The following is a 26,176-nucleotide window of genomic DNA, read 5'->3' on the forward strand; positions in this document are numbered from 1 at the left end:
TGGGCCGCGGTGGCAGGCGCGGAGTCGAGCTTGGGTCGGGTCGCGGCGGCACCATGGTGCTGTGCCCGGTGATCGGGAAGCTGCAGCACAAGCGCGTGGTGTTGGCCAGCGCCTCCCCGCGCCGCCAGGAGATCCTCAGCAACGCGGTGAGCGGCCTGGGCCCGGCCTGGGCCGGGGTCTGCAGGGCCGGGGTCTGGGGCGGGCCTAGTGACCCGGGCCCAGTCACTAGGGGCCTAGTGACCCGGGGGCTAGTGACCAGGACTTAGCTGGGGGCGGGGTGGTGTCTGCAGGGCCGGGGCCTAGTAACCGGGAGTGTCCAGTGTTGGGGGGGGCAGGGTCTGGTGGCTGGAGATGAGTGACCGAGGGTCCTAGTGACCTGGGCTTAGTTGGGGGCGGGGGCACGGGGGTCGGTCGGTCTGCAGGGCCGGGGCCTAGTGACTGGGGCGGCCTAGTGGGGGTGGGGGTGTGCAGGCCGGGGCTTCCTGATGGGGCCTAATGACAGGGTCTAAGGTCCAGGGTCTGCAGGGCTGGGGCCTAGTGACTGGGGGTCTGGGGTCTCTGCAAGGCTGGGGCCTTGAGGGAACAGGGGGCAGGACCCTAGTGACCGTGGTCCAGGCCTGTGGGCCCGGGGGAAGGAGGAGTCTACCTGATCTGGGGGCCAGCGTCTTCCAGCCAGGGCCTGGAGACCTGGTGCCCTGCCGGCCGGGGTCTGTGGGCCTGAGCCGAGTCTGTCCAGGAGCCGAGAGAGGCTCCAGCGGGGGCTTGGTCTCGATGGGGAGGCCCTGCCTGGGTGGGGGGAGTGGGCTGGGGTAGGGGTAGGTGCCGAGTAAGGGGTGCTGCCTGTACCTCCCGGGGGAGGTCGGGCGGGTGCTGTGCTGTGTGGCGTGGGAGGGTAGGGGAGAGGGGAGTGGAGGCGGCCCTGGCTGGACATGGGCGGGGAGAGGAGCCGTAGGTGCAGAGTGAGGGGTGCCATCCGTACCTCCAGCGGGACGGCTGGGGTAGTACAGAGCCCGAGGGGGGCTCACAGTGTGGTCCCGGGGGACCTGGGGGTGCGGGAGGTCCGTGATGGAGGGGAGAGCGCTGGGATGCAGAGAAAGTAAGAGCCAGCTGGGTGCTCCGCGGGGTTCCCCGTGGGGATGGGAGTTTTACCCTCTGTGGGCAAGACCCGCAATCCCGTCCCCATCCCACTCTGGGTGTCGCTGTGTCCATGACCTGCCTTCCACAGGGGCTGCCTGGTCACACGTGTTAGGGGACCAAGTTAAAGCAGCCATATTCACCCTCGTGCAGCCCTCGTTAGTGGCATTTTTGTGGCAGTTCCTGCAGGCGGTGTCACTTCAGTAGTTTGACCCCTGTGGAGGCAAAGCCTTTGGGACTCTCTGGGAGCCCTTTGACCCCTCGCGGCTGCAGGCCCCAGCATCCCAATCAATACAGCCCTGCTGGCCTCTGCGTGTGCAGAGGTCTTCCCGCCAACGCCCCCCGGGGCCTCTGCAAGTCCCGCGCCCCCTGCGGCCGGGGCTTGGCGCTTGGTCAGCATCCAGTGCCTAGACCAGATAGTCAGGGGAGGCGGGCTGCGCGGGGAAAGGCCAGTTCCTGCAGAGCCTGCACATCCGTCAGCATCCTCAGGTTCCTCCCATAAACCCTCCTGACCCCTTCTGTCCTGTTTCAGGGCCTCAGGTTCGAGGTGGTCCCTTCCAGGTTCAAGGAGAAGCTGCATAAGGCCTCATTCTCTACCCCGTACGCATACGCCGTGGAAACGGCCAAGCAGAAGGCCCTGGAGGTGGCCGGCAGGATGCACCAGGCGAGCGCTTCTGCTTCGGCTTCTCCCTGGGTCTCCTGCTAGGAGGGCGTCTTCAGGTTTTAAACATACGGGTTATAAATAAGTGCCATTTGCAGCATGCAGTTAGTCTAGCGTCTGTATAGCTGAGGGTCCCTGTGTTGTACACTGCTGTGATTCATGTGATACTATCATTTATAGACCGTAGCTTATCCCTTCCTTTGCTACGACGTAACGTACTATTGCAATTCATATCATAGGACCATTTACGTAAAGAATCGATCTACCTGATCTGTTACTAGGTGTTACCACGTCATATGCTATTGTCACTAATATAATAGCATCGTTTATGATATAGAATTAATGTGGTTTATCTGTTACTAAGTGTTACTATATAATATATTATGTTTACTATAACAGCATCATTTATGATACAGAAATAACCTAGCTTATCTACTACTGTTACTATATAATATACTATGGTATTTAATATAACAACGTCATTTATGATATAGAAACAATACAGCCTCTGCATTCCTATGAGTGTTACTATGTAATATATCATTGCAATTAACATAACAGTATGGCTGACGATATAGAATTAACTATAGAATTAATGTACCTTATCTATTATTAGGTCTTATTATATAATATACTCTTGTAATTAATGTAACGGTATCATTTATGATATGGAATTAATGTAGCTTATCTATTGCTGTGTGTTACTATATAATATACTAATTAATATAATAGTGTCATTTATGATATAGAATTAAAGTAGCTTACCTGTTACTATGTGTTATAATAATACCTAATCGCAGTTAACATATATGACCCATATATTCAAGTTAATGCTGTAAGAAGTATTGGTATAAATCAATGAACATGGAGGGACTGATTTCCGGCCGTGGAAAGGTTAGAATTTAAGTGCAGCCAGAGCAGAAGGTTGTGTGCAGGTTTCCAATGAGTGTCTTGGAGTCATGTCTTCCTTGCTTGCTGTGTCGAGGACGCTGAAATCTTGCTTTCCAAAGTGAGGCTGGATTCGCAAGTGAGCAGCGATGCTGTGTCATGTGCGTCATGGCATGAAAACGTGTAAGATATGCAGAGTCGTCCTTTCTAAAGCTGAGTCTGGATTTCTTGCAGAAGGACCTGCGGGCCCCTGATGTTGTCATCGGAGCAGACACCATCGTGGTGAGTCTGCTTTCTGGCTCTCCGTGTGGCGGGCGTGTCCTTGGTAACCGAAATCCAGGCCTCGGCAAGGCTGGTTCTTTCTGGAAGACCTAAGGAGGAATCCGTCCCAGGCCTCTCTCTCCTCTCTCTCTCTCTCTCTCTCTCTCTCTCTCTCTCTCTCTCTCTCTCTCTCTCTCGGCATGTGGCCGCATCTCTCCCATCTCCGCCTCCATCTTCACATGCCTTCTCCTCTGTGTCCCAGTTTCCTTCTTCTTATAAGGACACCAGTCATCATGGATGAGGGCCCACCTACTGCAGTATGACCTCATCTTAAGTTTTCTTACATTTGTAAAGACCCTATTACCAAATAATGCCCTGTTCACAGAGCCGGGCATCAGGACCTCGGCATATGTTTTGGAGGGAAACGGTTCTCGCTAAGATAGGGCTTTTGGCCACTGCGGGTTGGACTTTTTGGTGGGAGGTCACAGTGATCGGTACGGCAGCTCTGCCATGCTGGTGACAACCGTCTGTCTGAGACCCTCACTGGCCTGATGGCAGGCATCTCCCAGGGATGCTGGGCCTCATGGCTAGGGTACCATCATGGTCTCCAGGCGAGGGACCACCTGTTTGAAAGAGTCTGGAGTTCCTGTGTAGAAGAGGGAACTATATTCAATATCTTGTAATAACCTGTAATGGAAAAGGATCTGAAATATATATATATATATATATATATACATATATATATATGTATATGTATAACTGAACCACTTTGCTGTATACCTGAAACTTACACAATATTGTAAATCAACTGTACCTCAATTAAAAGAAAAAAAAAAGAATCCAGGGTTGGAAAATGCCAGATGGGGTGATCCCAGGGTCTGCCTTGCCCTCACGTGGCATTTGTTTCTGTGCAGCCCAGGTGGATGGGACCTACCTGTGTGCAGGTGAGAATCAGACATCATTTCTGGTTCATGGTTAAGGCTACATGGAAGTAAAAAGTGAACGGTGCAGGTTCTTCAAAATGTTAATCGAAGAATTACTCTATGACCCAGCAGTTGTGTTGTGGGCTGACTTGTGTCCCCCAGCCCGATTCCTATGTTGAAGTTCTAGTGCCCAGGGCCTCACAACATGACTGTATTTGGACACGGGGTCTTTAAAGAGGGGATGAAGGTAAAATGAGGTCATTAGGGTGGGTCCTGATCCCATAGGAATCGGGTCCTTATAAGAAGAGGAGATTAGACACAGACACACACAGAGGGACGACCACGGGAGGACACAGGGAGGAGACGGCCGTCTACACGCCCAGGAGAGAGGCCTCGGGAGGGACCTGGATCTCAGACTCCAGCCTCCAGGACTGGGAGACATAATGTCTGCTGTTTAAGCCGCCCCGTCTGTACTGCTCTCGGGCAGCCCCAGCTAAGACATCTACTCTTAGATATAGGCCCCAAAGAATTGAAAATAGGTGTTCAGACAAAAATGTGTACGTGAATATTCATAGCATTATTCGCAACAGTCAAAAGGTGTGAACAACCCAGATATCCCCCCCTGTGATGGACGGATGGGGTCCATGCACACAGTGGAATATGGCTCCACCATGAAAAGGAGTGAAGTTCTGACACAGGCTACCACGTGGATGGACCTTGAACACAGGATGCTCAGTGAGAGAAGCAGACCCAGAAGGACACACAGTGTGTGATTCCATTTGCAGGGAATGTCCAGAACAGGCAAATCCACAGAGACAGAGAGCGGGTTAGGGGCGTCAGTGGCTGGGGAGCTCATGGGGATCGAGTATTCCAGATGATGAAAAAGTTCTGGGACTCAACAGTGGTCCTCGTCCAACCCTGGAAATGTACCACACAGTTTAGTTCAAAATGGTGAAATTCACGGTATACAAATCTCTCCTGCTTAAAAAAAAAAAAATGTGAATCTAAAAAGTGGACAGCGCAGCTTGCACAGACCAGCCCAGGGAGCAGAAAATGACGCTCTCCCTCCCGTTTCCCTTGCAGGCGGTGGGAGCGATGATCCTGGAGAAGCCTGTGGACAAGCAGGACGCCTACCACATGTTGTCAAGGTGGGTGGGTCTTGGCCGTCCTACGGGGAAGCATCGGATGGAGCCTGGGCCCGGTGGAGGGGCCGCGCTTCCTTGGGGTGGGGTGTGGGTGTCCGTGCATCACCTCCCCCATCTCCCACCGGCAGCCCCTCCAGGTTCAGGTCCGAGGATGGGCCGGTGCCCTCGAACTTACGCTGTGCTGGCTTTGCCCTAATGGGCTCATCCGGGAGCCCCCGTGTCTGCCCCTCCTCTCCTTCCTCATCCCGACTCCCCCTGACTTGTCTCCCCAGGAGCCCAGTGCCCCTGAGCTCCCGCCATGGGAGGCAGACCCTGTCCCTCTCAGCGTCCCAGAACCCTGGCCCTGGGCAGGCGGTGGGGGCCACACCATCACCCACCTTCAGGGTCTCTTCCTGGCTCAGCCCCCCTGTGTGTCCGCGCCCAAGAGAGCGGAGGGACCCGAGAAAGAGCCGCTGAGAGCTGCCAGGACCCGGGTCCTCCTGGCGTGGCCGGCGACTCCTGTCGGGGCCCAGGTGCTCCGTCCTTGCATCCCGTGAGACGGCCCCCCCATCCCCCAGGCCCCGCTCCGAGGGCACCGAGCGCCCTCTCGCCTGGACCTGCGCGGTCGCTGCGGGAAGGTTTCCCCGGAGGCCGCGTGGCCGGGGCCGGCGGGTGGACCCGGGGCTCGCGCCCGGTGGTGGCAGGGATGGCACTGTCTCGGACACCCCACACGGTCGCCCGCTGGGCCCCGTCGTGTCTTGCAGGCTGAACGGGAAGGAGCACAGTGTGTTCACGGGCGTGGCCATCGTCCACTGCTGCAGCAAAGGTACCACGGCCACCTCCGTCCCCGTCCCCACCCCCGGAGTCGGGCGTCGTGAGGGGAGCCGGGGGTCTTCGGGGACCCGGGTCCGCAGGGCGGCTCTGTCTTTGCTCCACGTGACCCTGCCTTCCCGTCCTTCCTGGGAAAGTCAGGGTCCCACATGGAAATCCTGGGGTTCACCCTGAGCGCCCGATGGAGACCATGCTGGGGGGCGGGGGCCGTCATAAAAGCCCATCCAACGCGACCGGCCCAGATGCTTTCTTTGAGGTTTTTGGTCTGGAAGGTGTGTTTTCTCTGTGTGTGTGTGTGTGTGTGTGTGTTGGCCGAGCCATGTGGCTTGTGGGATCTTAGTTCCCCGACCGGAAATGAAACCCGTACCCCCTGCAGTGGAAGCGCAGAGCCCTAACCACTGGACTGCCAGGGAAGTCCCAAAGTGCCTTTTTTTTTTTTTTTTTTAATGCACAATTTTTAAAGCTGCTTAAAAGACATTTTAGGTCCAAGAAGGACCCTGAGGCTGAGTGTGAGTCCTTGGGCTCCCCGAGCACATCCCATAGGTGGGTGACCGCGCGTCTGTCTGCTAATTAGCGATTGGGTTACTCTTACCCTCTTGGTCCGTCCTGGACTTTAACCTGTGCTCTTTGGGGAGAAAGCACTTGCTGGACAGTGCGGTTCCTTTACCTGGGGCTTGAGACCACAGGCATCCATCCTTCCCCATCCTGGGGACCACATGTCTGAGGTCAAGGTGTCCCAGGGCTGTGGTCCCTCCAGAGGCTCCAGGGGAGGGTCCTTCCCGCCTCTTCCAGCTTCTGGGGGCTCCAGGCATCCCTGGGCTCGTGGCCGCATCCCTCCCGTCTCTGCCTCCGTCTTCCCAGGGCTTCTCCTCTGTGTCTGTATCTCTCCTCTTCTGTGTCTTAGAAGAACCCTGTCATTGGATGTAGGGCCACCCTCCTCCAGGAGGACCTCATCTCAGACCCTTCACTTCATCACATCTGCAGAGACCCTGTTTCCTAATAAGGTCCGGTTCTGAGGTTTTCAGAGGGCATGACGTTTGGGGGGCACCATTCACGCCAGGACGGCTGGTGTGGAGAGCCCTCACGATTGGCCGCCACGCATAGCCACCGTACTGTGTGCCTGGGGCATTTCCAGCCCCACAGCTGAAAGCCTCGTGTAGACTGCAGCATGACCCTGTGGTAACTCTCCTCCATGAATTAGCACAGAAACCAGAGGCCCGTGCCATCCGGCTCTGCGGGCGGCAGCTTTTTCTCCTGCTTGCCCATTCTGTTGCCCTCTTTTCTGTTTTATTCTTTCTCTTTGCCCTTGTCTAAAAGGAACCGTTAACGACCGTGTGTGAATTCCACGCAAAGCTCAGGCCAGCTCCCCCCAAGGGCAGCGGCTAGAACCTGGGGACGCGGGGGCCTGGTGCTGGCCACGTACCCTCACTGCGGGGCCCTTCCTTGCAGACGGCCGGCTGGACACGGAGGTCTCGGAGTTCTACGAGGAGACCACGGTGAAGTTCTCAGAGCTGTCCGAGGAGCTGCTGTGGGAGTATATCCACAGCGGGGAGCCCATGTGAGTCTCTTGGGAGCCGTGGTGCCGAGTCCCCGCTGTGGGCGGCAGGCATGCCGGGTGCGTGGCTCAGCCTGTGTTGGGGGCCAGTGCTCCTGATGAGCCCGGTGCCCCGGAGCCTGGAAGGTGCTGGAAGGATGCCTTCCTAGGGGTCCCCGTCCCGTGGATGCAGCCCTCCCAGGACACCATGCCCGCTCCCATGATGGTGGGGCAGCCAGTGCCGGTCCCTGGAGGGCAGAGGTCACCATGACCCCAATGTCACACTGACCGCCCCAAAGCGCGCCGGGTCCAGGCAGCAATCTTCTCAAGGTCACGGAGGCTCAGCTTGTTCTGAAACCTCGCTGGCTTCACTCCCCACCCCCGCTGGGGCTGGGCTCGGCGCCAACTGGTGGCTGGTGGCCTCGCCACGGGTCTGACGGTGCCCCGGGGACCAGCCTCCCCATGTACCTTCAGGAAGCGGCTCAGGGTGCTCGCGAGGGGCCGGGCACCGACAGCCGTGGGGAGGTGAGCGCAGAAGCCCCGGGCTCTTGAGACCGAGGGTCCGAGCACGTGTTCTGCTGGTTAAAGCCGGTCTCAGGCCTGTTCAAGGTAAAAGCAGGGGAGAAGAGTCTCCCTGGGGTATTGATCTTGTGGAAGCAGCCACAGCAAAGGAACTCCCCGACCGGCTTGTCCTTCTGGTGGGCGTGGGGGCCCCCGTTGCAGGGTAGTGAGGGGTGTGCTGTGCGCCCGGCCCTCTTCTCACCATCTTCTGTGATGATGAGTCCTCACAGGAGCCTCCGATCTGTGGCATCCTAGTCTGCTTGGCGTCCTAAGAAAGCACCACAGGCAGGGAGCTTGTAAACAAGAGACATTTATTTCTCACTGTCCTGGAGGCTGGAGGTCTGAGATCCTGGCGGGGCCAGATTTAGCGTCTGGTGAGGCTGCTTCCTGGTTCATAGATGGTGACTCCTGGCTGTGTCCTCGCCTGGAGGAAGGGGCCAGGGAGCTCCCTGGGGTCTCTTTTAGAAGGACACTAATCCCATCCATGGGGCTGCACCCTCATGACCTCATCACCTCCCTGAGGTCCCACCTCCTGACACCATTGCGTTGTGAGTTAGGATTCCGCAGGGCACCGGGCTCTGGGTGGTGCCGGCTGTCCAGAGCGGAGCTGCTGGGTATCGGCGTGTCTGATCAGGACAACACACCAAAACGAGAGGCAGGGTCAGACCGTTCACTGCTGCAGCTGCAGCAGGACCAAGTGGCCGAACCAGAGGGCATGCCAGCTCCCCCGTCCCCTTTCCCCCAGGAAAGGGCCCGGGCGAGGGTTGGGGGGTGGGCGCAGGCGTGGGGACCATGGGGGTGGGTTCACTGCCGGAGGGGCCCCAGATCACTGCCCCTGTTGCTGGCACGGCGGGAGAGGCAGGGGGGTCAGGGCGGAGGGAGGGGCTTCACAGGCCCCTCTTCCCCCGTAAGGAGGTCTCAGCAGTGGCGCCCGGGGAAGACCTGGGCCGAGGACCCACATGAATGGACATCTGAGGGACGGGGATGCAGGTGGCAGGAGAGCACAGCCAGGGGCCTGGGTCCTTGACAGCAATCCCCCTCCCCTCAGAGAGCCTGCTGGTGGCCATGCGCCAGGCCTGGGGTGAGGGGCAGCTTCCTGAGTGGCCGCCAGGTGCCCCTCATCACGTCCCAGGGGCGGGACCGAGGGGTCACTTGGGATCTGCGCCCGGACGCCCCAGTGCACAGCCACCCCGGTCCAAGGTTGGCGGGTTCCCCTGCAGGGGTCCTGGCTGCAGGTCTGCTGAACCCAGGAAGGTCAACATCGCTGCCATCTTCTCTACTCTCCTTCCCTCCCCCTGTGGTTTCCCACCCTCCGCCCCAGGGACAAGGCTGGCGGCTACGGGATCCAGGCGCTGGGCGGGATGCTGGTGGAGTACGTGCACGGGGACTTCCTCAATGTCGTGGGCTTCCCCCTGAACCACTTCTGCAAGGAGCTGGCACGGCTGTACTACCCGCCCCGCCCCGAGGACCTGCGGCAGGTCAGGCACGACTCCATCCCCACCGTCGACACCTTCGAGAACCTGAGTGACATGGAGGCAGGTGGCTCGGACCCAGGTCAGAGCGCCAAGGGCGGCCTTGGTGGCGAGCAGGCGGACGCAGACTGGTCACAGACTCCAGGCGCGCTGGATGCAGCCCTTAACAGGGCGGACAGCCGGCCCCCGTTCCCCACGGGCCTCCTGGAGCTGATGGACGGCTTCAAAGCATCCAAGGTACTTGTGTGATTCATGACCACATGACCCCAACACGGGATTCTAAAACCGCAGGCATCCGTCCTCCCCCATCCCGGGGACCACAGCTCAAGGTGTCCCAGGCCCGCGCTCTCTCCAGAGGGCCCCAGGGAGGGTCCTTCCCGCCTCTTCCAGCTTCTGGGGGCCCCAGGTGTCCCTGGGCTTGTAGCCACATCCCTCCCATCTCTACCTCTGTCTTCCCAGGGCTTCTCCTCTGTGTCTGGGTCTCTCCTCTGTCTCTTAGAAGGACCCTGTCATTGGGTGTAGGGCCACCCTCATCCAAGGGAACCTCGTCTCAGACCTTTCACTTCCTCACCTCTGCAGAGACCCTCTTTCCACATAAGGCCTCATGCCCATATTTTGGGGGTCAGGGCATGCACATATCCTTTTGGGGCCACCAGTGAGCCCATAACTGTGGTCTGTGCCTGGAGGGGGCAGGGCGGGGTCTGTGCGGGTGTTTGAAAGTAAGCAGGGCCCACGTGACCCCAGCGAGGGGCCCATACTATGTCCCCAGCCCAGGGAGGTGGGGCTGTAATGCCGGCCGTGCGGCCGCCTCTGGGACCCTGCAGCCCTGCTGGCCGGGCAGCAGGTGGATTGTGGCCCCCAGGACACCAGCTGCCTGCAGGGCAGACCAGGTCAGTGTGTGTGTCGTCATCGTCCTGTGGCCTCGGGATCCCGGGCAGCTGTCCCAGCCAGAGGGTGTCCTGGGCAGGGGAGGGTGCAGCACTGGGCCAGCTCGATGCTTCCTGGAACCAGCAGGTACCTTTGACCACAGGTTGCCCACGTGCAAGGCAGCTGTGTGCAGGTGTTTCAGGGAAGCCCCAGGCCTGGGGCCCGACGGGAAGTGGGTTGGGCAGCGGCCCATCCAGCCGGCCTCCACCATCTCTGTGGCTCTTGCGGACGCACTTGTGCACCCGCCCAGCTGTCACACATGGCCCGGCCCTCCCCCTTCCCCAGCAGACCCTCTCCTGCAGCTCTGGGCTCCTGGGGGTTGGAGCAGGGGGCGGCCTTGCTAGTGCTGGGGCCCTGCAGGGGCAGCGTCAGTGGCTCGTGGAGAGACAGGACACTGGCTGGGGAAGGACTGGGGGCCTGACCTTCCCCCCTCCACCTTCCTGTCACCTCCTCCTCAGGAGAGGGGACCTGTGTGCCTAGGACAGAGGGTGGTTATGCTGCGTTGTAGGTCAGGTTCTCTGATCCACCTGGAAATGCTGGTGCAGACAGCGCTGCTGCAGCCCGTCAGGCTGGCAGTCGGTGGAGTTGTGCTGTGCTTCCACGGTCTGTCGATCTAGCATCTCTCCATCCATCCGTCCATCCATCTCATTTGTCTGTCATCTATAGCATCAATCTATATATACTGTCACTATCGTCTGTCTATGTCCCTATCATCTGTCCATCCATCCACTGATCTAGGTGTAATCTATGTCCGTCGTCTATGTGTGTCTACTATTTACCTATATCTATTGTTATTATCATCTATCTACCTTCTGTCCATCCGTTCATCCATCCGTCTCCCTACCTATCACTTATCTGTCCACCAATCTATCAATCATCTGTCCATCTATGTATCATCTATGTCTATCTATATCTATCATCTATCTATACGTATCATTATATATATATATATATCATTATCTCTCTTCTCTGTATCCACCATTAATCTAGCTACCATTTACCCATCTATACCTATCTGTTATCTATATTTATCTACCTACATCATCAGTGTATGTATACCTATGGTTATCTATCTGTATAACTATCATCTGTCTGTCCATCCCTCTACTTATCTGTGTATACTTTACATTTATTATCTCTCTATATGTGTTGTTATCATCTATCTTCTCTCCATTGTTCATCCATCCACGTTCCTATCATTTGTCCGTATCTATCTCTGTTTATCTACCATCTGTCTATCCAGTCTATCTGTATCTATCGTCTGTGTCTATTATTATTCCTATCTCTGTATCCACCCATTTATTTATCATCTCCATCTATCTGTACAGATCATCTACGTGTCTATTATTATCACCTGCCTACCTGTCTATCCCTCCATCCACCCATTCACCTATCTATCACCTGTCTGTATCTGTCACCTATCTACATACCTCCCCATCTGTCCATCCACCCTCGTGTGACACGGGTCTCCTTACAAAGGTCTCCCAATGGCTGACCACGCCGACCAAGCCGGGCTCTGTCGGGGGTCTTGGAGTGAGTGTCACCCACACCCCGCCCCAGGTCAATCGCGGTAGTTCTGGACGCAGCTCAGGTGGGGCCCTTTCCCGAGGTGCCCCTTTACTTGCCCCTGGAGGTGTCTGCGTCACAATGAGGTGAGAGCTCCAGGGAGGTTTACGGTGTCACGTGAGGGTGTGTCCTGCGCAGAGGCCCCGTCCCCACATGGTCTCATCCTGAGGTCCTGAGACTTGGGGTGTCGACATAGGAACCTTGCGGGGACGCCACACAGCCCCTGACAGCAGTGCTTTGGTCTTTCTCCGCTGGGACAGTTTCTCTGCTTGGTGTTCATCGACTTGGTCTTACCTGGAGCAAATCTTGTACCACCTGGAGCCTAAACCCACTCTCCTCTGCAGAAGTTTCCCTTGACGAGCTCGATGTTTCTGACCGTCCTGCCCTCCCTGTTTGGAGTCCCTGGGAATAAAGAGGAATTGATAAGGCACGTTGTGCGTCTAACGGTAACTGTTCTTCACGGACAGGTCCTGTTCACGGCCTGCAAGCTCAAACTGTTTGATGTGTTAAAAGACCAAGGCCCCCTGAAGGCCGTGGATGTCGCCCGCAAACTCAACGCCTGCGCGGGCAGGACTGAGCAGCTGCTGGATGTCTGCGCGGCCCTGGGTTTACTGGAGAAGACGCACAGAGGTGAGGGGCTTCCTGGGTGTCTTCCCAGCACCTTTGCCTGCGAGACCAAGTCACCAAGTGACAGTGGCTTCTGAGCCGAGGCGGGGAGGACAGACCATCCATCTTCCCTCTGCCTCAAGAATGCCCCAGAGGCTCAGGAGCAGGGGATGGATGGACGGAGGAAACGCGTGTGTGCATGTGCGTGTGTGTGTGTGTGTGGTGTGTTAGGAGACAGACTTCTTTATGTGCTCAGAGGGCCTGTATCAGCCAGGGTTCTCGAGAGAAACAGCCCATAGGGTATGTATGTGTGCATAGCATATAGATAGCTGTTTATTCTTACTCATTTGTTTAGATAGGCAGACAGATGAGATGGATGGATGGATAGATAGATATCGATTGATAATAGAGATGATAGATAGGTACATGGATGGATAGATAGATGATAGATAAACAGACGATACGTGGATGGTGAATGGACAAATAGGTAATAGATGGGTGGATGGATAAATAATAGATGAATAGACATGATAAAAAGTTAATAGATATGATAGATACATAGATACATACACAAATGCTAGATGATACGTAAATAAATAGATACATACATGGATACATGATGATGAAGATAGACGATTACTAGATGAGACACATACATGTAGATGACTGATAGGTAATAGATGGGTAGGTAGATGCATAGATAGAAAGACAGATAAAACGAAGTAGACGGCAGACGTGGTAAATGGACGGATGAAGGGTGACAGTGTGGGTTTGCTAGGTGCACAGAGCTCTCGAGGGTGTTCTCAGAGCAGAGGGTGCTACGGATGGTCCTTGAGCAGATGGAGAGAGGCAGGGGCTCAGAAGACCCCAGAGCAGGAGACACAGCATCCTTTCTGTGGTGAGCAGGGACGCAGGGTGCTGGCGGAAGCCCCCCAGAGCCGCCCCTCATATGAGAGGTGGACAAGTACACGCTAAAGATTTGGGTCGCAGGATGCAGAACTTCCCCCCAGCCAGAGCATCTTAGTAACGTTCTCCTCCATTTTTAAAAAAATATATTTATTTATTATGTTTGGTTGCGTTGGGTCTTTGTTGCTGCGTGCGGGCTTTCTCTAGTTGTGGTGAGCGGGGGCTACTCTTCACTGTGGTGCATGGGCTTCACATCGCGGTGGCTTCTCTTGTTGCAGAGCACGGGCTCTAGGCGCGCGGGCTTCAGTAGTTGTGGCTCGCGGGCTGTAGAGCGCAGGCTCAGTAGTTGTGGCGCACGGGCTTAGTTGCTCCGCGGCATGTGGGATCTTCCCAGACCAGGGCTCGAACCCGTGTCCCCTGCATTGGCCGGCAGATTCTTAACCACTACGCCACCAGGGAAGTCCCTCTCCTCAACTGAAAATAATGACCAAACATGGAGAAAGGGTCCGAGGTCCGGACTTTCAATCCCTGCTACCTGAGGAGCGTCTTAGAAGTCTTGCTGGCAGACGCCCTGCAGGGTCCTCACCTGAGCCCTATAAGCCACTCCTGTGTGTCTGCACGGGGCCTGGGGTGGGGCGGGCGCGGGTGGGTACTGCCCTTCTGAGGACCCCAGGCCTCAGAACTAAGAACACTCAATCATTAAGGAACTCTGCTCAGTATTCTGTGACAACCTAAATGGGAAAAGAATTTGAAAAAGCACAGATACATGTCTACGTACAACTGACTCACTCTGAGTGCGCCTCAAACCAGCACAGCATTGCTCACCAACTATACTCCAATATAAAATAAAAAGGGTTTTAAAAATGTATGTTTATATAATTAAAGATAATAGTCTTTAAAAAAACGTGTGAGGACTTCCCCGGCGGTTCAGTGGTTAAGGCTCCACGCTTCCACTGCAGGGGGCCTCGGTTCCACCGCTAGGATCCCGCGTGCCGTGCCGTGCCGCCACAAAAAAGAAAAAAAGAAAATTAAGCAACAGTAAAAATTCAGTTTCTAAAACAAAAAAACAAAACAAAGACAGCATGTAAAGTGCCAAATAGGGCTTCCCTGGTGGTGCAGTGGCTAAGAATCTGCCTGCCGATGCAGGGGACACAGGTTTGAGCCCTGGTCTGGGAAGATCCCACATGCCCTGGAGCAACTAAGCCCGTGTGCCACAACTACTGAGCCCGCTCTCTAGAGCCCGTGAGCCACAACTACTGAGCCCGTGAACCACAACTACTGAAGCCCGTGTGCCTAGAGCCCGCGCTCCGCAACAAGAGAAGCCACTGCAATGAGAAGCCCACGCACCGCAATGAAGAGTAGCCCCCGCTCGCCGCAACTAGAGAAAGCCCGCATACCGTAATGAAGACCCAACGCAGCCAAAAATAAATATAATTAATTAATTAAAAAATAAAGTGCCGAATAGACAGTTGGTTTCAATAAACTTTTTAAAAGTTCAGAAAAGGAGAACCGTAGACACCGTGCCGTTCCGTCTGTCCGATGACCGGTGTTATGTGGGGCTGTGGGGGTACAGGGGGTCTCAGCCACAGTCCCCTCTGCCTGCAGCCTCCAGTTCTGCAGGTAGGGGTGTCCCGGAAGGGCCCTTGGGGGCCGGGCCGGATGGACAGCCCGCCAGGAAGTGGGAGGAGAGCGGGCCGCCCCCTACCCCTCAGGGCTCCGGAGAGGCAGACCCCGCGGGATACGGACAGACGGGCTGCGAGCAGTCGCTGTCCGTGCCTTTGGGCTCCGGCGCGTCTGAACCCCTGCGGCTGCCCGCTCGGTGCTTCTCTGCTCTCAGGGCCGTCAGCTGATGGGATGAGACCCACCCACGTTACCTACCGTCACCTCCTTTACCCAAAGTCCGCTGACTTGCAGGTGCCAAGCACGTGACCAAACCACGCCCTCTCCCCGACGGGGACGTCTCACTGGGGACTGTAGCCTGGCCAAGTGACCGTCTCAGGGGCTTGGAGGGTCACCTCGAGGAAGAGCAGCATCCTTGTGTCGTTCTCTGGGCCGCCTGTGGGCGTCCGTGCGCTTGGCACTTAGTCAGATAGACGATGCTTGTGCTGACATCCCGATGACGCTGGCGGTGGCTCGCCCCGTGGTCAGCTGAGCCGTCACACGACGCCCTGTCCTTTCAGGTTACAGCAACACGGAGGTGGCGACCCTGCACCTGGTGTCAGACGGCGAACACTCTCTCCAGGGCCTGGCCGAGTACAATGACGCCCACGTCTGGGGCGTCTTCACACGTCTGGACCTGGCCGTGCGGGAGGGGGCAGACCAGACCCGCGGGGCTCTGGGGGCGATGGAGGGGGAACGCCTGTCCCAGGTACTGTAACCCCCGTGTTCCTTTTCACGCCCCATCTGTGCTGCGAAAGGACCAGTGGGCACGGAAACATCTCAGACTCTGGCTGTCGCGGGAATCCCAGCGGGAGGCTGCAGATGGGGAACAGCGGGGACGCCGTGGCGGGGAGGGTGCGGCTGGCTGGTCACAGCTCCTGAAAAGAGGGCTTTTCTAGGAAGGGGCTGCCTTGAATCAAGGCACCGTGTTTCCTGCGTGGCGTTGCATTGCACAGACTCCTGGTTCTCAGCGCAGCGCAGGGTGTGCAAAGGGCTTCCCGGCCCTTCCCCCGCCCCCTGGCACCCACGACTCCTGTTCACTGTTGTGTGGGAGGGTAGGGGTCTCAGAGGGTCTTGGCTGACCTTGGAGGGTCTCGGAGGGTCTTGGGTGGTCTCAGAGGGTCTTGGAGGGTCTTGGGTGATATCTGAGGGTCTTGGGTGGTCTTGGAGGGTCTCGAGGGGTCATAGGGGACAGTGTCCCGGGAGATGCCGAGGTCCCCAGGCCCCAAATCTGGGTGAAATGGCAGCAGCCCCCTCGGGCCCCGGCCTGCACCCCCCGCCCCTTGGGATTTCGGCTGACTCCCTGCCCATCCCTCGCCTCCTGCCCACCCTCAGGAGCCCTAAGAGTGTCCGGCCCAGGCGGGTCCCCTGCACGCTGTCCTGCCGGCCTCCTTCTCTGCCCCAGGGACTCATTCCCTCCCGCCCGGGTGGGGCCTGAGCACACATGGACCCCACGGGGGAGCTGGGCAGGGAGCCCTGGTCTCGGTAAACGATCGGATCAGCTCATCCTCAGTGAGACGACAGCTGAGGGGGCACGGGGTGCCCTACCCAGGACCCCTCCCCAGCCTCCTCTACCACAGACCCCTCCCCACCCTCCTCTACCACGGACCCCTCCCACCCTGCCCTACCCAGGACCCCTCCCCACCCTCCTCTACCCCAGGCCCCTCCCCGCCCTGCCCTGCTCCACCCCAGACCCCTCTCCATGATCCCTGCTGAGCTCCCCACCCACACAAGTGCCGGGTGGAACCTCATCCCGGGTGCAGGACGGCCTGGGCTCCGGGTGGGTCTCCTCAGACCCTGCTTCCACCACCAGAGCAGGGAGATGACGCTGCAGTTCATGAGGGCCATGCACAGCCTCAGCAAGCTGACTGCCCACCACGTGGCCACGGCCTTTGACCTGTCCCGATTCACCTCTGCCTGCGACCTGGGAGGTACATTCACCCCCTCCAGGAGTCGGGTACAAAGGGCTACATGCTTTCTTCTCTTGTATTAAATCTAGGGCACCTTACCTGCTAATAAGACTTGCAGAATGGGTTTATCTCTACAAACCATCTGAGGACCTAAATATATCCAGGGTGGGTGCGGGGGCTTGGGCTGATATTCCCAAGTGCTAGGAGGTCCCAGGGATGGCCCAGGACCCCCGTAGAGGTTATGGGACCCTTCCTGGTGGCTGCCAAGTAGAGGAGGGGCTGTGGAGCCCTCTGCTGCCATTGCATCAGGTCTAATTATGCCACACACACCCTCCACCCCATCCCAGCCAATCCTTTCCCCAGGACAGTGGGCGGAGGAGGATTAGTTGCCCTGCCCAAGGGGTGTAGTGGGGTGGGTGTCCAGGAGGGCTCCTGAGATGCCACCTTGCGTTTCCCCACCCTCTGCCCACCTGTCCTCCTGGTGGCCCAGAGTGGCTGCTGTGGCACCAGCCATTGTGTCTGCATTCCCGCAGCAGAAAGGGGCGGGGAAGAGTACAACTCCCTAGAGCTTTGCTGCCAGGATTCCCCACGAGTCTGTGCCCACCCCACTCACCTGCTCTGGGCCAGCACCTGCCCACGAGGCCCCGACTTTGAGACACCAGTGATCTCCCCACTGGCTGACCTCATTTCAGGGCACAAGCCTCAGGCCACATCTGAGAGCATTGTTTTGGTTTTGCCAGAGCTGAACTCTGGAGACACTCCAAGGGTTTCATACATGCCAGGAGGGTCCAGAGTCTGCCTTTGCTTCTCGCAGGCTGCACGGGCATCCTGGCCCACGAGCTCACCCAGGAGTACCCGCGTCTGCAGGTGACTGTGTTTGACCTCCCAGAGGTCATTGAGCTCTCTGGGGGCTTTCAGCGTGGCGGACGACAGGCAGAGCGGATCCGCTTTGTGCCAGGTTAGTGTGGCTTCATGTCCTCTGGGTGTCAGCATTTGGGTGACCTTATTTATGTCATATACAGAGCGGATGTGTGTGTGTGTTTGTATGTGTCGGTATATGTGAGTGTGTCTGTGTCCGTGTGTGTAGCCATCTTTCTCTGTGTTTCTGTCTGTATGTCTGTGTATGTTTCTGTTTGTGTGTTTCTGTGTCTCTGGGTATCTATCTGGGTCTGTGTGTATGTATGTGTATATATGCATGTTTCTGTGTGTTTCTGTCTATATGTGTGTATCTGTGTTTCTGTGTGTCTATGTACATACATATGTATGTATCCGTGTGTCTGTGTGTAGCTCTGTCTTTGTGTGTCTGTGTGTGTATGTATCCATGTTCCTGTGTCTGAATATGTTTGTATCTGTGTATCTGTATATCTGTGCGTATTCTCTGTGTGTCTGTATGTGTCTTATATCCATGTTTCTGTGTGTTTCTGTGTCTGTGTGTGCATATATACTGGTGTATCTGTGTGTCTCTATACATGTATGTATCTGTGTGTCGATGTGTCTATATGCGTATGTGTCTGTGTGTGTGCGTGTATCTTGGTGCGTGTGTGCACATCTGCACACAGGGGCGCATCTGCAAACCCCGAGGACAGGAGTTTGAAGTTCTCAGCGAGGGGAGTAGCCGGGTGGGAGGGCAGATGGGGATGGGCATGGGCCAAGATCGGCGTCTGCAGATGTCGACCAGCGACCCAGGCCTCACAGGGAAGTGACACGGGGGGGCTACAGCAGGAAGGCCTTGGGGTGGATGTGAGGAAGGACTTCCTGGTGGGACCGGATTGAAAGGAAACTCTTGGCATCTGGTGACTCATCCACACTGTGGCCCAGCCTGAGGGTGTATGTGCTAGACGGACCTGTGCCCCACGACCGCCTGATACTTTCCTACTTAAAAAAATAGAGCCAGTCACACTGCTGTGGACTGAATTGTGTCCCCAAGTGCCTATGTTGAAGCCCCACCCCCAGTGTGACTCTTATCTGGAGGTAATTAAGGTGAAGGAGGTCACAAGGGTGGAGTCCTAATCCAGCAAGACTGCGTCCTTAGGAGAAGGGACACCAGGAACATCTATCTATGTATCTATCGTTTATCCATCATCTATCTATCTATGTATGTACCGTTTATCTATCATCTATCCATCCATCATCTATGTATGTATCATTTATCTATCTCTTTATCATCTATCCATCCATCCACTTATTTGTCTATCAGTGTATCTATCTGTCCATCCATACCTATCTATTTATCCATCTATCCATCCAATTATCATCTATCTATGTATGTATCATTTGTCCATCCATCCATCTGTGTATCGTTTATCTATCTATCATCTATCCATCCTTCCACTTATTCATCTATCAGTGTATCTGTCCATCCATACCTATCTATTTATCCATCTATCCATCCAACTATCATCTATGTTTGTATCATTTGTCTATCCATCCATCATCTATCTGTGTATCGTTTATCTATCTCTCTATCATCTATCCATCCATCCACCTATTCATCTATCAGTGTATCTATCTGTCCATCCATACCTATCTATCCATCCATCTATCATCTATCTGTCTGTCCATGCATTATATCTACCATCTAGCTATACATCCATTCATCCATTTATTCATCTATCATTTATGTAACTATCAATGTAGCTATCTATCCATCTACCATATCTATCTTTTATCTACCTGTCTTTATATCAGTCATCTATCATTTATCTGTATATCATCTATTATTTATCATCTATGCATCCATCCACCTATCATTTATCTGTCCTATCCTATCTATTTATCTATCTAATATCTATTATCTGTTTATGTCATCTATGTATCCATCCATCATATCTATTCTATTATCATCTATTTATCTATCACATGTCTATATCTATCTGTCTCTCCATCCATCATATCTATTATCAATCTATGTATCATCTATGTATCTATCATTTATCTATTATCTGTATCTATCTATTCAATATTTATCAATTTATCAATCATTTGTCTACCTCTCTGTCTTTATATCATATATCTATCATCTGTCTACCTATCTCTCTATTATTTATCATCTATCTCTCCATCCATGCATTCACCTATCATTTATCTGTTCTTTCTATGTAGTATGTATGTATGTATCTATCATCTATCTCTCCCCACTGTGAGGACACAGCGAGTAGGCCACTACCTACAAGCCAAGCAGAGGGTCCTCCCCAGGAACTGACCCTGCCAACACCTTGATCTCGGATGTGCAGCCTCCAGACCATGAGAAATCAACGTGTATTGTTGAAGCCCCTATCTGTGGGACTTTGTTGCCTCTGCCTGAGCTGACAGAGACACACCCTAAAGCTTCAAGTCTAGGAGCAGCACGATGGAAGCTGTGCTACTGATTTACCATGTATAGGAAAGAGAACCATGAAAGCAAAAAAAAAAAAGAAGTGCATATTGTCCATCTCTGTGCAGCTGTCTGGGGCCACCCCGTGCAGACTTGTCTGCACCCCCGTGTTTACTCTCTCTTCATGCCAATTCGAAATGTTTTCTTTCTTTCTTGTTTTGTTTTGTTTTGTGTGTGTAAATGTGAGCTACATCTAATCCTTTGTGGAACAAGGCAGGGTTAGGAGTAACCAGTAGAAAAGGTGTCTGTGTCCACAGTTACAGATACACATTTGGTAGATGCAGGGACAAATGACCCCAAACTGGGGGCTTAAAATGACCCGAATCCATCCTCCCCCAGTTCTGGAGACCAGACGTCTGAGATCAAGGTGTCCCAGGGCAGTACTTCCTCCAGAGGCTCCAGGGGAGGGTCCTTCCCGCCTCTTCCAGCTTCTGGGGGCTCCGGGCGTCCCTGGGCTTGTGGCTGCCTGGCTCCCGTCTCTGCCTCTGTCTTCCCGGGGCTTCTCCTCTGTGTCTGGGTCTCCCCTTTTCTGTCTCTTAGAAGGACCCTGTCATTGGATGTAGGGCCACCGTCCTCCAGGGGGACCTCACCTCAGACCCTTGCCTTCATTTCATCCGCAGAGACCCTGTTTCCAGAGGGCACGTCCCCAGGTCAGCCCTTGAACGTCTCTTCTTTGGAGAACACAGATCTCCCCACTGCAGGCAGCGTCTCTTTCGGTTTCATCCCTTGTAGAACGTGGTGCAACTCCTTTCCGTCGGGTGCAGGACCAGTTCCTGTGGCCCTAACGGTTCAATCCCATTTGTTTCTAAACCAGGCGACATTTTCAAAGACAGCCTCCCGGAAGCAGATCTGTACGTTCTTTCCAGAATTCTGCAGGACTGGCCGGATGACAAACTCCACAAGCTACTGAGCCGGATCTCAAGCAGCTGCAAACCAGGTGAGACCACATCATGTACTTGCCTTTTTTAACACATAAAGACAGTTTCCAATTTTAAAAAAAGAGTACATTTTATAGAGGAAGCTCCCCCGTTCTCCAGCCCGCCGTCTGGGGCTCAGTTTACCGGCTCCCTGAGGATGTACCTGATTGTCGGGTATCAGTGATGCGTTTCTGAACTTTATGGCGCCAGCGTCTGGGGTCTCGGGCTCGTGGATGCCCCCCCCGCCCCGCGGCCGTGTCCCTCCCCAGGCCCCGCCGGGCTCAGGGTCTCCCTCCTCCGATGATGATGATTTTCCGGGCTGCTCTGTGGTACCCAGCCTCTCCCCATGGCGCTCGGGGCCAACGTGGGTCATCGGGCTCGTGGAGTCGAGGGCACCAAGCCGCCCGGGCCCCTCCCTGGGTCCCCACGTCCAGCAGCGCAAGACGAGCTCTCTTTCCACGTCCTGCGACACCGGCGTCTCCCGGGGCACCTCCACTGCCTCTTCTCTGCGGTTATGAAACAAAATATTCAACAATCCGGGGTCATTTTCAACACCCAAATGCCCCTCCTGTTCTCCACCTCTCAGGAAAACGACCCCCATTCCCGACCTCTTATTTTGGACAAAAACCAGAGCGAGGGTCGAGCCCATGCAGGTGGTGTTTGCAGGAAGTAACCATGTGGCAGCCGTCCTGGGGCCCCGTGTCCTATAGCCGTGACCTGTTCCCAGGACCTGTGTGGTTCAGTACGACTGCAGCCCCTGCCCTGGGGTCTGAGCCCTGCAAGCTGCGACGAGCACCTCCATCTGGGGTACCCAAAGGGCCTTTTTTTTTTTTAGTTAAATTTATTTATTCTTTCTTTAGAGTATAGTTGCTTTACAATGTTGTGTTAGTTTCTGCTGTACAGCAAAGTGAATCAGTTGTATGTATACATATATCCCCTTTTATTTTATTTTATTTTTATATATATTTTTTGGCTGCATCACGCGGCACGCGGGATCCTAGTTCCCCATCCAGGGATCAAACCCGCACCCCCTGCATTGGAAGCGTGGAGTCCTAACCACTGGACCACCAGGGAAATGCCTAGGAAAATATTAATAAAAGCATGGAAGGTTAAGTAAATTTTTTAAATGAGCCAGTTTTAGTCCCCCGAGCAACAACGTAGTTAAGGCATTCTTGTTGGTCCCTGTAGCACGATGAAGAGGGTCCCCCCAAAATTCACGTCCACATAGAATCTTATTTGGAAGCAGGGTCTTTGCTGATGTGATGCAGTGAAGGGTCTGAGATGAGGTCCTCCTGGAGGAGGGTGACCCTACATCCAATGACAGGGTTCTTCTAAGACACAGAAGAGGAGAGACACAGAGGAGAAGCCCTAGGAAGACAGAGGCAGAGACGGGAGGGACGCGGCCACGAGCCCAGGGACGCCTGGAGCCCCCAGAAGCTGGACGAGGCTGGAAGGACCCTCCCCTGGAGCCTCCGGAGGGAGCTTAGCCCGGGGACACCCTGACCTCAGACGTCTGGTCTCCAGGACTGGGGGAGGAGGGAGGTCTGTGGTTTTAAGTATTTTGTTCCAGCCGCCCCAGGACACCCACGCAGCCTGTGAGATGCAGGTTTTCATGTGGTCACAGGAGCATCACACGGACATTCGGGGTACCCTCCCCAAGAATGTGGCCCCAGGAGGGCCGGTTCCTGTTTGCTCCCTGCTGTGCCCCAGCCCGAGAACAGAGTCCCCACATAATGGATGGAACACAATTGAGAAGGAAGGAATCACAAAACAGGTGTGCCCCCGGGGGCGAGGCCGGGCCGGGAGATGTGAGAGCTGGATTCTCACCCGCCTCAGAGACAGGCCCTGAACCTGGGGACAGTCAGTTCCAAGTTGCCTTTATACTGCGAAGGGTTTTGGAGGGCGGTGGGGGGCATGGGTGTGTTGCAGCTTAGACCTGCTGGCTAGAACCGCTTGTTAAATGTTCAGCAGTCCTGCCAGCCAGCTCATCCCAAGCTGTCAGCGTGAAATTGGCAGTGGAGGAAATACTTAGAGCTCAGAAATTGGCAGGCACTGGCAACCAGGGCTTCCCTCCACCCCCGTGGCTGGGATTGCAAAGGTTCCCTGCACCCTGGGGACAGTGGGGGTCACAGATAAGAACTGAGCATGACCTCCTGGGAATTCCCTGGCGGTCCAGTGGTTAGGAGTCTGCGCTTTCAGTGCCGAGGGCGCGGGTTCAACCCCTGGTCAGGGAACTAACATCCTGCCAGCTGCACGGCAAGGCCAAAAAAAAAAAAAAAAAAAAAAAGACCTCCTTTAATATAGGGCTTTTGGAGCCTGCTGAGTTACTAAACCCGTGTATCCATGAGTCTGAAAAACATAAAAACTGACAGAAAACAGAGTGAGCACACCATATGATCCCAATTCTTTTTTGTTTTCTTTTTTGTGGTACGCAGGCCTCTCACTGTTGTGGCCTCTCCCATTGCGGAGCACAGGCTCCGGACGCATAGGCTCAGCGGCCATGGCTCACGGGCCCAGCCGCTCCGCAGCATGTGGGATCCTCCCTGACCGGGGCACGAACCCACGTGCCCTGCATCGGCAGGCGGACTCTCAACCACTGCGCCACCAGGGAAGCCCGATCCCAATTCTTTTTATTGAAGTATAGTTGCTGTACAATGTTATATACGTTACAGGTGTACCGTATAGTAATTCACCATGTTTAAAGGTTACACTCCATTTTTAGTTATTATAAAATATGGGCTCTATCCCCTGTGCTGTACCATATATCCTTGCAGCTGATTTTATACCTAATAGTGTGGAGCTATGATCCCAATTTTGTTAACTTCATGTTTACTTAAATGCTTAGAACCCAAATGAGATTTTGCACTAAAATTTTCCCAGTTACCGTCACCGACGTGCAGAGCTGGGGCTCCTGTGCCCCCACCTGCTTTGTGCCTTTTCTGGGGGTCTCCCCCGGTAACCCAAAAAGAAGGAAGAAGCAAGCGTAAGCTGCCTCCTGCCTCCTGCTTTCTGTCCCAAGGCTTATCTTCTCCCGGCTTGGTTCCCCCTTCGTCACAAGCACTTCTGAAAACACATATACAGAGAGGTGGACAGATACAGGTGTGTGTGCACACTCACACGCATACTTTCTACTTCTCAAGGCTCTCATGTAGGTTGTTCGCACCAGCAGTGCAGCTCCACATATAAACACCACTCTGTATGAAACAGAGAACCAACAAGGACCTACTGTACAGCACAGGGAGCTCTGCTCAGTATGTTGGAATAACCTATAATTGAAGAGACTATAGAAAAGAATATATATATATTTATATACATACATGTATAACGGAATCACTTGCCTGTACACCTAAAACTAACACAACATTGCAAATCAAGTATAATTCAAAAAAAAAAAAGATAATCTCGCTGAACCAATTAAAAGTCAGAAAAAAAAAAAATCGTGCTCCTGGCGCCCTCGTGGCCGGTGCCATCGCCGTGCCACGCAGGTCCGCCCGGATGCTGCTGCAGGGAAGTCCCGGTGCGGTTCCTTATGGCATCAGGGAGGCTGCAGCTGTGTCCCTGCATTCAGAATCCCTGCCGTCCGTGTCTTCCTGCAGCGAGTCCCTTCAGTGGGGAGCCCGGGGCACCCGCAGCCTGGGTCCTGAGCCTCTTCCCCCACCCCGTCTCTCTCTGTCTCTGTGTCTCTGGCTCCCAGGCGGTGGCCTCCTGGTGGCGGAAGCGGCGGCGGAGGAGGAGGGGGCGTCGCGGAGCCCCCGACTGCGGACCCTGAGCGCGGGGCAGCCCCGGAGCCCCGACGAGCACCGGCGCCTCCTGCAGCGACACGGCTTCCGGGATGTGCGGGTGGCGCGCGCGGGGGCCCTGCTGTGCGTGGCCCTGGGCACCCGAGCTGCGCCCTGAGGGGCACCGGGAACCCGGCGGGGCCCAGCGCCCGGGAGTGAGGGGCTTCTGCAGGGCAGGTGTCACCGGACAGATTAAAGGAGGCGGAAAGCACGGCTGTCTCCGCGCCTCTGTGGCGCTTTGGACGCGGGGGACGCGCCCGGGGGGACCCCGGGGCCGGCGAGGGATGCGCGCGCCAGGCCAGGTCCCCAGGTGATGTCAGCATCTCCCTCGCTCCCTCTTAGCTGGTGACTAGATCTCGGCGCATCTAGACCCTATTCCCCAGGGCTTCACTCGTATTTTCAGTGCGTTTGTCCTCTGCCCTCCCGGCCGTGTGGACCTTCTCTGACCCGCAGGGCGGCGGAACCCACCTCTGCCCCCGTCCCTGGTGAAACCGCGTCCGGGAGCTCACGCGGGGGGAACTTTCTGGGGTCAAGATGCTTGTTTACTGCAAACGTCCTCCAGGTACCGGTGTGAGGCTAAGTGTCTCTTCTCTTAATGACTAGGCGAGTACAGCGGTGACTGCGTAGCAATGTATACGTTGTCTGTTACGTGTACACCGTTAGAAAAAAATGCCCCGAATGTCAGATGGGGTCCTTTCAAACAGGCCCCCTGTGAGTGGTGACAGTTCACCTGTCAGCTTTCCAGCTAAAACCACCGCAGACTGTTAGATACATAACTTCCAAGAATAGAGACTATATATAATTTTCTAGGTGTAAGGATATATTTTAGGGAGTTCCCTGGTGGCGCAGTGGTTAAGAATCCGCCTGCCAACACGGGGGACACAGGTTCGAGCCCTGGTCTGGGAAGATCCCACATGCCGCGGAGCCACTAAGCCCGTGCGCCGCAGATACTGAGCCTGCGCTCTAGAGCCCGTGTGCCACAAGTACTGAAGCCCATGCGCCTGGAGTCTGTGCTCCATGAGAAGCCACCACAGCGAGAAGCCCGTGCACCGCAATGAAGAGTAGCCCCCGCCCACCGCAACTAGAGAAAGCCTACGCTCAGCAACGAAGACCCAACACAGCCAAAAATAAATAATTTTTTAAA

The 26,176-nt window shown here is 55.2% G+C and overlaps 1 protein-coding gene across 3 annotated transcripts; it reads left to right on the forward strand.

Annotated features, from left to right (window-relative positions):
* Window positions 1–26,148, forward strand: LOC308609231 (putative bifunctional dTTP/UTP pyrophosphatase/methyltransferase protein). 3 transcript variants are annotated; one of them, XM_081222869.1, is made up of 14 exons: window positions 1–146; window positions 1,667–1,798; window positions 2,918–2,965; window positions 4,951–5,015; window positions 5,756–5,817; window positions 7,272–7,380; window positions 9,239–9,626; window positions 11,796–11,876; window positions 12,350–12,512; window positions 15,575–15,762; window positions 16,867–16,984; window positions 17,778–17,921; window positions 21,151–21,273; window positions 24,948–26,148. In XM_081222869.1, the coding sequence occupies exons 1-14, from the start codon at window positions 54–56 to the stop codon at window positions 25,148–25,150; spliced, it is 1,917 nt and encodes a 638-aa protein (XP_081078995.1). In that variant the 5' UTR covers window positions 1–53; the 3' UTR covers window positions 25,151–26,148. The 3 variants fall into 3 exon arrangements, with proteins under 3 accessions (XP_081078995.1, XP_081078997.1, XP_081078996.1); XM_081222871.1 differs by lacking the exon at window positions 1,667–1,798; XM_081222870.1 differs by lacking the exon at window positions 11,796–11,876 and having other exon boundaries at window positions 24,948–26,028.
* The last annotated feature ends 28 nt before the right edge of the window (window positions 26,149–26,176 follow it).

The sequence above is a fragment of the Mesoplodon bidens genome (genome assembly GCF_964165515.1).
Source record: "Mesoplodon bidens genome assembly, chromosome: X".
In the NCBI taxonomy this organism is placed as follows: domain Eukaryota; kingdom Metazoa; phylum Chordata; class Mammalia; order Artiodactyla; family Ziphiidae; genus Mesoplodon; species Mesoplodon bidens.